This window comes from Crassostrea angulata, chromosome 2, assembly GCF_025612915.1.
Source record: "Crassostrea angulata isolate pt1a10 chromosome 2, ASM2561291v2, whole genome shotgun sequence".
Classification (NCBI taxonomy): domain Eukaryota; kingdom Metazoa; phylum Mollusca; class Bivalvia; order Ostreida; family Ostreidae; genus Magallana; species Magallana angulata.
Genome location: NC_069112.1, coordinates 81,546,440 through 81,562,146, shown reverse-complemented (window position 1 = coordinate 81,562,146; position 15,707 = coordinate 81,546,440). Strand labels below are relative to the sequence as shown.

Genomic DNA, 15,707 nt, shown 5'->3' with positions numbered 1-15,707 from the left:
ATTGATATAACCTTAGGTCATTCCTTTTCCCATCGACCACATTAGAACTGGGATATGCAGGATTCAGTGTGTTAAGTTGATAGGTCGGGCGGTTAAGTGCTAGGTTTACTATGAAAGATACAGAAGACAAAAAAAAAAAAAAAAAAACCGGCTACGGAACGAAATCATAAGTTTTAAATTTACATAACATGCTTTGATATTTAAGGTTAAAATGCAATTTAAAGTGAAGATTTTAATTTGTTTTGGGAAAAACTATTTGTCAGAAAGAAAACATTATACACATATTTTCCCTGTCAATCGAAAACTAAATAGTTAAATCATTCCATTTTGAGAGTTCTTTCGTCGACACAACGACCTTGTCAGGAAATCAATCGTTCACTGACTCGCAAGCTTACTAACATTTTTCATACTAATTGTTAAGCTATAACTTTTCATCTAATGCTCACTCTTCCAAGGTACCTGATTCTACGTCTACTCTTTAGAGACCTGTGTTTTTGTATCATTCCTTTGGACATTTGATTTTGAACACTGTTCGTCATTACAAGATGTCATTGAGAAACGGAATTGATGGCTAAAAAGATCGATCAATCATTGCTTCCAATTAGCACACTCATCATCATCATTACACATGTAACAGTTTTTTGTTTTTTTTTTAAAAACATTGTTGAAATGATTAAGAAATAAAAAACAGATCGAATTTAACGCTTAAGAAAAACGCTAGATTTATATTTACAAAGTTTGAAAAAAAAACCGCATATTATAATAGTAGATGATAGTATAGTATAAATATAGTATATATAGTTTAGTATAGGTAAACAAATAGTGCCACCTGTTAAGTAAAAGGTTATACTTAATATTCCGACAAGGTATGTAGAATAAAAAAAGTGATTTTGTGTCAGTTGCACTAAAAAGGGGTACTCATGAATACCATCGGTAGATATATTGGATGGGCGCTGCAATATGTTAAAAGTCGGGGTTTAAAAATGCTGAATGATTGCATTTTATTTGCTTTGTTTTTATGTTGAAATTTGTTTAAAATTTGTTAAGTGACGATGCTCAACATCATTCCAATATCTGACATGTAGTCTTAAGTATTCTTCTCATGTTGTACTTACTTCGGCTATATTTTGCACAAGCTTCACCGTGGTATCCGGGTGCACATGCTCCAAGACATTTCCCTGTGTTATAGTTACAATGTCGACAAGAAGGCGGGCAAGGTATGGAACATTTGACCCCAAAGAATCCGAGAGGACATCCTTAATGAAGAAGGATTTAAAGTTATGATGAATAATGCGTTGACAATAAACAAGTTTTGATTTAAGCAAATGAATTTAAAATTTATTGTTAACAGAAAGGCCGTTGATTTACTTATTTCTTCCAACCTTGTTACTTTTATAAGCCGGTTTCTTTTGTGAATTGAAAATCTGTGAATTCTTTGAGACTATCTCTAATACTTTATTCAAATAATGGACCTAAAATTTGGGCTTTAACACCGAGAAACAGGAAGAAGTACTGTCTTATGTTTTTTGCATTATTAACATCACTGGTTTTTTTCTAAATCACGCTTCGCTAATTAATAATCTATGAAAATTTCTTTACAAAATCCGGAAATCATCTGAGTTTTTTTTTTTACAGTCTTGCGCATGCGCATTACATTCACGCTAAATCATGGGAGGCTCTTTAGTTTATGTTTCCACAATATCATATTTGCATTGATAAACTCAAAAACGAAATAACAAATAATTGAATGAAGATAAAATGTATTTACATGCAGCCTCATAATGGTTTGTTATGAATAATTTAACTGTTATTTTCAATGCAGCTTCATTAATTTTTCTCAAAATTCGTTTTGGAGCAATTCTTCAAATTGTCGCTACATTACGGGTATATGGGAGCAGAGACATGAATAACTTTTTATGTCTCTGATCGGAGGCTTTTTAAATGTGGTGAAGGTCTGTCCCAAGACACAATTATATTTTCTAACTAAGCAGAGTGTAGTGAAATTGATAGCTTTATTGTAGGCCTAAAGCTTGGTTAAGTAAATGTAAAAAAAAAAATATAAACGTTGAGTTGATGTATCTGTCCCAAGACACAATTAGATTTTCTAACTAAGCAGAGTGTAGTGAAATTGACAGCTTTATTGTAGGCCTACGCTTGGTTAAGTAAATGTAAAAAAAATATATATATACGTTGTGTCGATGTATCTATTTCGTAAATGTCCGATATCATATGTAATGTCAACCCGTGCACGCACAAGTCAAATTCTAGTTTTGACTGAAAAAAAAGAGCATCAGCTAAAAACTTAGGGTCTATTGATTGAAACAATGCTCTATTACAAATGGGAAGTAAAAGTCTCAAAATTGTTCTTGAGTAACAACATTGAAGCATATTTATTTTGAATCGATCTATGTTTTTGGGAGTTGATTTTAATCAACTCTACTATGCAGTTACTTTGGCAAACCGAAAGTGAAACAGTGTTTGGACTTAAGCACAAATCATCACCGCTGACAAAGTTTAGTTCTTGAAAATAATCGATAAATTTGATGTAATGTGCGATAAAGCATTGTTTTTCGAGGAAACCTATTTATAGATACCTTGAAAATAGTCAGATTTTAAATGTACGAATAATTTTTTTGTAGAGTTATGTATTCCTACGCTGAGTCCAATATAGTCTTCTTCAATCAGACACTCGGCTGTCTCCGTAAATCTCCGACCAGCAGAGAGTCTCTCTTTGATTGTCGGAGATTATCTGAGACAGCCGAGTCAGCTGGTTAAACAACACTAGAGTTAAATATTGCTTGGATCCAAACAATAAAAAATCAGTCATTAAAATCAACTCCCGTTAGTACATCAGAACTTTGATTACCAATTACTAATACTTCACACAGATCAAGGTGAGCCGTTGTAGAATAACCTGGTCTTTTGTTGTCATTTCCTTCTCTTGTGTTGTAATATATCACGAAACGGCCTTGTACTTCACACGTTATACTTTTGAAATTAGATATAGTAGATATGCTATTTCCTGAATCATGAAAACATAAATGACCATCCTCTTTGTTGGTTGTATTGGACACGTATACAGAAAACCCCAACAATCTGCTAGCAAAAAAACTGTTAGCTGTAAGGTTTAAAAAAAAAACAGCACAAGTAAATTACATATATTGAGAATAACATCAGGTTTTTGTTGCAATTTAGATAGTTGAAATGTTAGCATATCTTTGAAAACTAGTCCATTCTTTAAACAAGAGGCCCAATGGACCACATCGCTCATCTGAGCAACACTGGCTTTATATGGGCGTTCAAAGAATATTGTACCATGTGGCCTCTCGGTAGATTAACCAAAAATGAATATCCGAATTTTCACTAATTGTTGCATATACTTAATCTTTGACATTTTTTTACCTTTATGGAATACCCTTTTGTACCGAAAAAACATCATATGCAATATAAATAACTTAATTTTCAATTGGTGTTCACGATTAACTTCCAGTTCTCTTTATTTTAGCCCCCCCCCCCATCACTTTATAAAACGATTAAAATAAATGAGAGCATAAGGGTACATTTTCTCTCTCCACTACTTGCTACTTATTATATTTCAAAACATTATATATGTGAAAGAGGAAAATCGTACCTCAGTGCATCAGAATGAATGCGCTCAATTCCTCAAATTTAAAACATTGAACAATGTAATTGGCCTTCTCCGTTATAGACAATTGCGATTTAGAAGGCATGAATTCATTTCGTATAACCTTTCATATCCTTACTCACTTGATTGAAGAAAATAAGCTTAACTGAAAATGTTGTCATATATGTTAAAGAGCTATAATTCAAATTAATGTATTGGCAGGCACGTCGCTCTTTTGTACTAAGGCCCATCCATTATTTTCATCTTTATTAAATATCAACAAATGTGTACAAACAAAGATGATTTTCCATTGCAATAATTTTTTAAGTACACCGATAATGCTTTTATCCTCATAACAATAATGTGTCAGGCCAATGGAAACGGTTTAAAAGGCATTGTTTTCATTTACTTGTGTTCGAAAAACTATCAAATTTTTTTGTAGATTTTATGCAATTCATCGTTGAAGAAGGGGCACCAGAAAGTCATTAAAACATACATGTATCGTCCTTTTAGCAAGATCAACCAAAATTTCAGTGTAAATCGTAGAATCATAAGCAAGATACATAGCTTGGTTTAAGTCATGTTTTTTGTTCACATGAGTTTACTACATTCAACTTAAGAACTTTAAACGTGGTATTTCCTATTCAGCATAGCTGCATTTGAAATATAAACAAACTAGAGGATGACCTCAGCTTTGTGTACAAACATATAGTAGCATTGTGCGCAAAGCTCTGTATCTTACTTATAACTCGAAGCTTGACTCTCAAATTAGTAAAATTATAGGAATTTGTAAACAATTAAAACAAGAGAAAACTGCACTAAAACAAAGAGAAAACTCAATTTATTTTTCATGATATATGTACTTTAGTTATATACTTCTAGCAGCGAGAATAATATCCGTTTTGATTGAAATTGCTGAACATCTTAATAGAACATGTTGCATTAATCAACTATTACGTAGAGATAATACCGAATTACACGCACCACCATAATTTTACCCCCAGGGTGGCCCCACCCTATCCCCTAAAATCATGGTTTGAAAAAACTAGAATGAATCAACACTACCTGAGGATGCTTCCACACAAGTTACAGCTTTTCTTGCCAATTGGTTTTTGAGAAGAATTTTTTTTTTAAGATTTCGCTATGTATTCCTATGTAAAATTCGACCCACCCATTGTGACCGCACCCTACCTCCGGGATCATGGTTTGAACAAATTTGAATCTACACTGAGGATGCCTCCAAACAAGTAACAGATTTTCTGGCCCTAACTGGTTTTTGTTGAGAAGATTTTTCTCTATGTATCCCTATATAAAAATTTCGACCCCCCATTGTGGCCCCACCTTACCCCCGAGGATCGTGATTTAAACAAAATGAATCTACACAACCTGAAGATGCTTCCACAGTTCCAGCTTTTCTGCCTAACTGGTTTTTGAAAAGAAGATTTTAATGATTTTTCTCTATACATGTGTATCTATAAATTTAATTCCCCATTGGGGCTCTACCGTACCCCCGGGGATCATGCTTAAACCTACACTCCTTGAGGATGGTTCCACACAAGTTCCAGCTTTTTTGGCTGATTGATTTTTAGAAGAATATTTTTAAAGATATTTCTCTGTATATTTCACCTCAGGTGGGCTAACAATTATTTATGTCTGTCCTAAATGTACATACACATCAGCAAAATTAATCTCCGTTTAGACTGAATAGACGAGAAGATACTTAAAACTAGCCTAAAACACATTGCAGTAATCAACTATTACGCAAAAACCATACCGTATTACCATTAGAATTTGTATTTTAGTTGTTAAAGTACCATACCTGTTATTACATCTTATTTTCCGCAAGTAACAGCCAGCTGTCTTAGTTTCCGATATCTATTTTTGATTGTTACGTAAAAATTACAAAATAGAGGCAATAGTTCCCCTAAGTTGCAAACCGTAATTCATAAAAAAAGAAACAAAAATGAAAACAAGCTAAAACAACCGTCAAAGGTGAAAATATCAACGCATTTGAATATTTATTCTCAATTTACTTCACAAAATCGGCATTAATGTATCTTGCACGTTTCAAATATTTCTTTCGCACGCAAACTGTTCCACAACAACCAAATTTATCTTTGTCAGATTGTCCCATTTCATATACGTTCAAAATTGCCGTTTCTTTGTTTCAAGGAGGGTTTTGAGATATGAAATACCGAACCCGAAGTTTAACTGATTGACCCTCATTCTCTCTCTATCTTATTATCATTTCCGTAAATTACTCAAATTAGCCGTTAATTTTTGCAATTTATATTCTCCTTCCCATAAGGATAATTTATGCTACACTACGTTGAATTCGACTCAGTAGTTCTTTAGAAGAAGATTTTTAAAAATGCACACCCCCTTTTTCTACAGTTTCAAGGTTTTCTCAGCTTTGAATAAAGATAGGTCTTTCATTTCTGCAATTTATTTTTGCCTTACCATAAGAATACTTTGTGCTAAATTTGGTTGAAATTGGATAAGCGGTTTTAGAGAAGACGTTTAATATGCGAAAAATTTACAGACGGACAGACAGACAGACAGACGGACGGACGACGGACAAACTGTGATCAGAAAAGCTCACTTGCGCTTTCAGCTCAGGTGAGCTAAAAATCAAAACAAATTGATTTGATTTTGTTAAAGGCATTTCATCCATCAAAATATGCACTGTATCTTACCAAATGGTGCATTATCCGTTCGATAAGTTATCCATATACATGTATATGCTATACTCTTTATGTCTTCGAGGTCTACCATCCATGTGACATCAGTTGGAGATGCCTCAGATGTGCAACTGTCACCAACTAACGAGAAGTTTCCATCTACCGCCTTGTCAGAGGAATATTTGTCAGAGGACTGCCATGTTGGCTTTTTCTTGGCAAGGCTCACTACAATGAATAGAATTACTTTAAAGGCTAAACACACAATTGACCTGTATGTTGGTTTAGATTAATCATTTGCTCGTTATATAAACGATTGCAAATATCTTTCCTTATATGAAGCTATAGAATAGCGAAAACGTTCAAATCTTTGCAAATAGTTAAAGGATGTAACAATGGATACCCTATCGTTAGACAGTCGCTTTACTGTAATTCACGGGTATTAACTTCTAAATAATATGCCTATTTCAAACGTAAATGTTAGTATTAAAAAGTAATGTTATCTTAAAAAAATATCCCGATAATAACTTTGGAGGTACGTGATCGAATCTTATGCATGAAAGCTTCTTGGCCTTCACAGGATTTCATTACGTAATCAACCAAAGTTATTCCCGTAAACGTTTAACACCATGCTTTATTTATTTGACAACAGTCCATTATGCTATCATTCTAAAATAAGAAACATTTATGTTTAAACGTTTTAATTTAAAACCATATGATGAGCAACAGCTTGCTGTAAATAACGCACAAAGGAATTCAGTTATGTCTGGAAGAATGGACTTTAATTTATAATATTGTTAAATTTATATCATTTCTTAAAATTTCATGATGACTGCTGCCGTGACATGGAATGTATTAGAAAATATTTAGATTCTACAGATACGAGAGTTGTTAGAAACTTCGCGGAAAAGTGATTTACGGCAAAATTACTGTGTACTTTGTAAGATCTTTTATTATTTGACTACCAATTGAAAATAAGTATTTAAAAAATCATATGATTTTTAAATTATTTTCCACAAATGCAGCGATTTTTGTTTTGCATTGAATGGATCTTAGGAGCACGCTTCATATTTCCACGAAATCAAGTGACGTCAAACTACTAAAGGCAAATTAAACTTGCACTCTTTTTCAAATTTAACACCTTTTTAGTTCACACACGTTTCATGCTATTAACACATTTTTAAAACGCATGCTCGCGCTATTATTTGTCAAATTTTTGTATAATGTCTTTTGTGTCAGATCATTGATCATTTAGGTCCAAATATCTCTGTTCACACAGTTTCGACTTAAGATAAGAAATTAAGCGAAATCCATAGGTTTTTTTTTTTGGGGGGGGGGGGTACTGCAAGAGCTCAAGATATCAGTATTTTCATTTTCAAATCTTCAATTCGAATTGTGTTTCCAGCTGTAAACCTTTGTTATATAAAAAAGCAACATTTAAGAATCCTTTGGTTTTATTTAATGATTGCCGGGTGCTCCAAAGTGTCCAGTTACGTCAACGTTTTTGACTAATTTTTTAAGCGCTGGTCGTTCATTTTTGGCGCTAAAAAGGGCCAAAAAATCTTAAATTTGATTGAAACATTAAAAAAATAACCTTCATAACTTATTGTGATCTAATATGAACTATTGTTTATTTTTATACGCTTAAACTGTACATTTTTTTTAATAAGGTAAAATGCGTACACAATATAAAACAATTAAAAAATGACATGCTCCGTGAAGCATCTCTTATCCTAATAACTAATCTGTATGTTTTTTAAAGGTCATTTTAAATGTACAAATTTTTTCGTATTTTTTTGAAAAACAAGACTGTATCAATTAAAAAAAATGCCAAAATGAATCAATAAAAGATAATTGTTCTTATCCCCATGTGGAAAAGTTTACCTATCTAAATAAATACAATGCATTTTCTTTGAGTTTAATAATTAAACTTCCCTTTTTAGTTGTAGTAGTGTAAAAACCTGGCTACAAAGGTTTTACACCGTAAAATAATTTATATCAGAGGACTATCATAAAGTATACATTACAATTCAATTTGTTAATGCGTTGGGTTTCAATTATCAATTTAAACAAAATACAATAGAAAAAAAAATATGGACATTATTTTCTTATCAATATCATAAAAAAACGCATGGAAAGACTTGCAACAAACATGGATTCTTAAAAAAAAGGATTCATACTTTACATAAGGAGAAAAAACTTACTTCCCCTCCCTTGAGGAACTATACAACTCCAGAGAAACAAAACAAATATCGTGTACAGCATGGTGTTTGTCTTTCTCAAGCTTATGAATTTTTCCAAAACTAAACTATCTTTTAAGTGTTCCGAATGCCAGACTTATTGATCACAACTCTGCAGAACATGTCAATATTTGTTAAATATCACCTTAGCAATTATGTTGTTTTAGTGTTTTACAACTTGTTTTGATTAAAATTCAACTTCCTTAAAAAATGAAAAAAAAACACATGTTGATAAACTGTCGTTAAAAGGGGGAATAAAGTGCAAATACTTCACATTGCCTTGTGCTGTATAGAAGAAACAAGACTGCATCAATTTAAAAAAATGCCAAAATAAATCAATAAAAGATAATTGTTCTTATCCCCATGTGGAAAAGTTTACTTATCTAAATAAATACAATTTACTTTCTCTCACTGCAATATAACACGTAATATGTTTATGACTACCTTTATTTATGAAGGAATGTCTGTCTTTAATCTTTTAAAATGAATTATTCAATAGTCTGTTTGCTACTGTGTACTAAACGGTACGCATACTGACCAGACATTTACCGATCTTATTTTGCAAAATAAGAAAATTATTCCTTTGATGAAATGAAATATATTTTTTATTTACGATAGCACCTTGTTTTGAAATTAAGAATATATTTTTAAGAAAATATAAATTTGAAGTTAATAGACAAATTGATTTGTTATGTACTTTTTTTTAATTGTAGGGATGCTTATTGGTTGTTTATGCTGTTAAAACCCGTTTGTATGTTTGTTGGTTTTTTCACAGTATCGTGGATAAACTGTAAATGATCGCGTTTAATATAAGGTATAAGTTGCGTTATTCCTCTTGTATGGCTGAGGGATAACCGTTTTGGCTGTAGGAGGCCGTTTATTGTGTCAAAAGTACAGCAACTTCATGCCAAATTTATTGTTTTATTTAATTGAAATGTGATGTAATTAAAAGAATAAAACAAACATTTAAAAAAACATATATAATCTACGAGACTGTTTGTGTCTCCAATAATATATTTGTTTTTCTAGTTGTGTTTTTCTCAACATATGTTTCAATTTGAGAATACAACTTGATGGCTTTTTATCTCATTATAAGTGCACACCGTCTATATAAATGTACTTTATTTCTTTATGTCAATAGTTATATGTCTCAACTCAAGCAAACTACAGTGCATCGCCATTTTTTTTTTAATTTTTAATCACCATTGAATTAATGCAAATTTTGTCTGTCATTGATTAAACTAAGGCAGTTAATTTAGTGTATGGACTGAATATATAAAAATTAAAAAATTAAAAAAAATGCTTCAGAAACTACAAAATACTAAAAACTAATAAATGTTATAAAAAATATATATTTTTTCGAAATTACAGAAATCAAGAATTTTGACGCTTAAGGAAATGTTTAAAAAAAGACAAAAATAAATCTGTTCACTTTATAACGTTTCTGACATAATAAACCTGTCAAGTATAAGAGTCCGATCATGAGGGTTGTACAGAGATAACACATGATAAACGATGTGCATTAGGGTGCGACACAAATAAACAGGTACATTAACGAAGCTACTGCTTCAGACACGTGCGTATTTGGATTATGCATACACATGGTACACAGGTCTTGTGAACTAAGAGGGGTTTCACACCTCTAGACTGTTGACTGAGTTTGTGTATAATAAACTACTCCTGTATAACCAGATAAAGCCAAAAAAAAAAAAACACTGTGCAAAATCAGGCGTTTATAAGCTAACAAATGTGTATAATCCGTCAAGCAGTTTTAACGAATCAAGAAACTATCAATAAGTAAATAGTGTTAAAAATAAGTGCACTGTATTGTTATTTATTTAGTCACTAAGAAAATGACAAAAGTTACAATTCACTTATCAAAGTCTTATTTTGCTTAGTGTAATCAAACTGTTATTCCCGAAATAAATTGCGTTGATCATTAATTTGGTGGTAATTTCTAAATTAAAATTTTGACAAGGAATGTAAAATAGGAGTATCAGATCCCCCGTGACATTCTACAAAGTATGTAAAAAATACTTAAATATTAGTAAAAATGTCATGGAAAAATTATCTGAAAGAATGACAATATTAACAAGATAAACGACAATATGTCTCTTATAACAATATTGCTTTGATTGATCGCTATTTTTCTTCATCGCCTTTAAATTGTCATGCGAAGTACGGTACACAATTGACTGAATTCAGAAAGCAAACGATTTTCCAAATTTGGCGTTTTCGCGGGATTAAAAATATGGTTTTGAACAATATATTATGTCATCCAGGGTTGATGATAAAGAAATACAGAGATAACTAGATCGTTCTCGTTGCCAGCAACGAGTGGGTCTTCCGTCCGATTTATGAGTAAATGAGATAAAATCCTTCACTTTTAAGACTAAATTGTTAATCAACTCAAAACATTAGGGGAAAAAATTTCGGCACCCGAAGCTTGAACCCGGGTCGCCTGGGCACATGTCCACGACTCTAACGACTGTGCTACTCGAACTCTCGCTTCAGGACTTTCATGCTTAATATCTCGGGAACACATCAATCGATTTCAAAACAAATTACATATTCTGAATCAGTAAAAGAGTCTCTATCAACCCATTAGAATAATATATAAAAAGCAAAAAGCTGAAAAAATCGATTTTTTATCTTTGCTTCCGGTGACGACCGGAAGTAACGGCGGACGTTTTTATGACCATGTTGCAACAGGTAAAATTAATGTCTATCTTCACTGAAAATTTCAGCCCTATATCTTTATTCGTTCTTTGGATCTCTAGCCGACAAAATTGACTTTTAAAAATCGTAAACGGACGATAACTTCCGACCGGAAGTAGTTATCAAAAAAAGGAAACGGCGGTACAAACTTCAGATGCCGACACATCAACCCTTAAAATTTGAAGAAAATCAAATGAGCCATCTTCGAGAAATCGCCTGCACAAAATTTGTAAGACAAAAAAAGAATAAAAACTAGATTCGATCTCGTTGCGAGCAACGAGTGGGTCTTCCGTTCGATTTTTGAATAGATTAGATTAAACTTATCAATTCAAAGATAAAATCGTAGATCTAAGCGAAAAATAGAGAAAAAAAATTTGCGGCACTCGGGGCTTGAACCCGGGTCGCCTGGGAAATGTCCACGACTCTATCGACTGAGCTACTCGGACTCTCGCTTCAGGACTTTGACGCTTAATTTCTCGAGAATGCCTTAATCGATTTTAAAACAAATTACATATTCTTAATCAGTAAGAGAATCTCTATAATGTGTAAAAATTTGAAAAAAAAAATATTAGAAAATAAAAAAGTCGAAAAATTCAATTTTTCAAAATTCCTTCCTTAGAAGACCGGAAGTGACGGCGGACATTTTTTAGACAATAGTGCACCAGAAAAACGTTAAATCTATCATCTCTAAAAATTTCAGCTCTATATCATCAGTCGTTTTTGAGAAACGTCGCAGACAAATTTGACTTTAAAAAAATCGTATAATGACGATAACTTCCGACCGGAAGTGAATTTTTTTAAACCGTTCCGGCGGTACAAACTTCAGTTGACAAGGCACCATCCCTGAAAATTTGACTGAAATCGAGCAAGCTATCTTCGAGAAATCGCCTGCACAAAATCGGTAAGAAGAAAAAAAAAGAATAAGAACTAGACACGATCTCGTTGCGAGCAACGAGGAGGTCTTCCGTGCGATTTTTTGAAGGTTATATGACCTTGACTATGATATTTGACCCTTTATCTCCTTATTGGTGCAACAACAAAAAATTGATGGTTGAATTTTATTAGGAACATCATTCTCAGCATTTTATTCTATATTGATTTTCAAAATAATTTTTTAAAAAATATTTGTTCTTTTTGAGGTATGTTATCAAAGTTTGGTACTTCTGGCTCCTTAAAACCCATTAAAACCCCTTAATACGGAACACATGATAAAATAATTATGATATGTTGTTAAATAAATGTGAGATGAACATTTTTGCTTCCTAAACATATAACAAAACATTTTTCAGTAAAGTGCTATGGAAGAAAGACTTTAGAGCCCTTTTGGTCCCTAAATTGAAGGGCCAACCCCTTTTTCTTGGCATCATACGAAAGTTATTTTGATATTAAACATATTTTGTTCAACAAGTGTTTAGAAATTCTTTGCTGTTTTTGAGCTATCTGGGCTATGACGTTTTAGGGGCCGACCCCTAATCTCCTTATTGGGGCCAGATAACGAAAATTTTATATTGAATATTGTTTAAAACATCATTCTAAACATCTTTTATTCTATATTGCTTTTTAAAATATTTGTCCTTTTTGAGATATATTCGATCGAAGTTTTGGACTTTTGGCCCCTTAAAACCCCTGATTACGTAACGCATAATAAAAAATTTATAATGTATAGTTTAATTAGTAAAAGTTGAACATTTTTGCTTCTTAAACATATGACAAAATATTTCTCAGTAAAGTGCTATGGAAGACAGACTTTAGAGCCCTTTTGGCCCCTAAATTGAAGGGCCAGCCCCTTTTTCTCGGCATCATACGAAAGTTCTTTTGATATTTAACATATTTTGTTCAACAAGTGTTTAGAAATTCTTTGCCGTTTAAGAGCTATCTGGGAAAGGACATTTTAGGGGCCGACCCCTAATCTCCTTATTGGGGCCAGATATGAAAATTTTATGATTGAATATTGTTTAAAACATCATTCTAAGCATCTTTTATTCTATATTGCTTTTCAAAATATTTGTCCTTTTTGAGATATATTCGATCAAAGTTTTGGATTTTTGGCCCCTTAAAACCCCTAATTACGTAACGCATAATCAAAAATTTATAATGTATAGTTTTATTAGTAAAAAATGAACATTTTTGCTTCTTAAACATATTACAAAATATTTCTCAGTAAAGTGCCATAGGAGAAAGACTTTAGAGCCCTTTTGGCCCCTTATTTAAGGGACCAGCCCCTTTTTCTTGTTATCAAACGGAAGATCCTGTAAATATAAATTTTATTTGCTCTATATGTTATGGTAAAATATTTTCAGGAAAGGAGATAAAGAACGAAAACCATTAAAAATTACGTCGTTTTTTTAAACTCGATTTTCGGGCCCAGGCGAGCTTCGACGCCTTTGAAGCCAGACAACCACAAATGCCTTTAAACACATCTACAATCTTTTGTCTACAATCCCTGAAAATTTAAATTGGAATTGGAAACGGAAGACCTTAATAAAAAGAAAAGTGAAAAAGAAACAATAGAATAATAGAAGGGTCTTCCGCTGAAGACGGAAGACCCTAAAAATAATAAGAAAAGTGAAAAAGTAACAAGAGAATAATAGTAGGGTCTTCCGCTGAAGACGGAAGACCCTAAAAATAGATAAAATAATGCAATACAACGAACTGTTTACATACGAATTTGTGGTTTTTTTATTTAGCGGCGTTGACCGCGTGACGTCACAGTTAATTTCGAAACAAGTCGGCTTCATCAAAAAATCCTTTAAGTGTGAAATCGAGTTTTCTCAAAATATCTCGAAAAGTACGTATGCGATCGCAGTCAGATATTCAGGAAGATGGTTTTTCACATAGATATCCGTAAAAAAAAAAAAATGACAGGCACTACACATACCCTTTAAGAGTTGTCAAATTAATTTTTCGGGCAAAAGAACAGAATTAAATCGATATTGTGTCTTTATAACTAGAACCTGTCAGGATATTATATCGTAAACAATGACAGGGGAAAGCCTGGCCGAGAAATAAAAGCAAATTTACATACCTTTTATTTGATTAAGCTTACATCTCTCCCAGTATTCTTATGTTTAATTCTCTATAAATCACATCACATTACTTTATTAGAGTTCTTAGATAAGTTATATTTTGAGTATGTTTACAATGCTTTCCAATCAAATTCACATGACATTCAACTTATAGTCATGACGTCATCAATGTGTTCATCTACGTTATACTCAATACTAAAACTAATTTTCTGAACACAAAATTGTCTTCAGTACTTTATATTTGTTTTTGGTTTGCGCTTCGTTGCTTAGATATTTGAATATGTACATATTAACTAAGATGTGTGATTTTACGGAGTTGCATGTTACTCTAGATTCCATATGCTTCCTTAACATCCCTTGCGTTGAAAAATAATTAGCGTAGTGCATTTACCCTCTACCACTCTCATGAGACACCAGTCCATCGGAGGTAAACTTCCAGTATATGTGATGTCGGAACCCATTTTGAGCTTTGTTGACTAAGACAATGCAAATAGTGCCGTGTGAAAGTGCTTAAGACACAATATGACGTGATCAATGCGGGGTTTGAACCAGCAACGCCCCTGTCTTTGGCTGAAGCCTGTTATCATTTGGTTGTGTTATTACAGAGTAAATAACAATGATAAGCTGACGATGAAACAAACCAAAACCAACTATTGTTATCTATACTACTATATTAAAATAATTGACTCGAAATTTTGGGCTGTAATACCAAGAAATTGGAAGAGTACTATCTTTATACATTTTAAACATCATTGGTACTTGAAGATTACCAATTTGTTTTTATTTTTTCTCAGTGAAGCTTCGCTAATTAATAATCAACAACAATTTCTTTTAAAAATCCGGAAGTCATCTGGTTTTTTTTTTTTTTTTTTTTTTTTTTTTATAATCTTGTGCATGCGCATTACATTCACGCAAAACACGAGAGGCGATTTAGTTTATGTCTCCTTAATATCAGATTTGCATTGATAAACTCAGACACAGTATTACAAATATGTGACAATTTTCATTGAAAATTTGTTATATATTCTGATCATCAAAAGTAATACGGGAGATAACTCTAACTCTAACTCATGGCATTTAATATGAAAAGTCCGAATGTCAAATTGGTGTGTAAATTGGAAGCGAGTAAAAAAAGTTGGTCAACTAGTGTTGCATTCTTCATTTATATGAATAAAATTTTAGATGAAAGCTATTTACAGCCTCAACATGGTTTTCTATGAATATTTTGACTGTTATCAAAGACCTTATATAAGTATATTTTCAACAACACAAGTGTTTATGAACGGATTTATTAAGTTGGCAGGTAATGTCCACAGTGGTCAAAAATTGTTACAACAATGGGGTAGCCGAGAACATGGCATACCCCCTACATCAACATTTTATGCCCTCCCTGCTGGGAAAAGTAGCACGCTGGGTTGAC

The 15,707-nt window shown here is 32.5% G+C and overlaps 1 protein-coding gene across 1 annotated transcript; it reads right to left on the bottom strand.

Annotated features, from left to right (window-relative positions):
• Positions 1 to 1,062: 1,062 nt before the first annotated feature.
• On the bottom strand, positions 1,063 to 14,748 carry LOC128174904 (uncharacterized). Its single transcript, XM_052840330.1, has 4 exons — positions 14,679 to 14,748; positions 6,322 to 6,531; positions 2,867 to 3,118; positions 1,063 to 1,256 (listed from the first exon to the last, which is right to left on the bottom strand). The coding sequence occupies exons 1-4, from the start codon at positions 14,746 to 14,748 to the stop codon at positions 1,063 to 1,065; spliced, it is 726 nt and encodes a 241-aa protein (XP_052696290.1).
• Between the last annotated feature and the right edge of the window lie 959 nt (positions 14,749 to 15,707).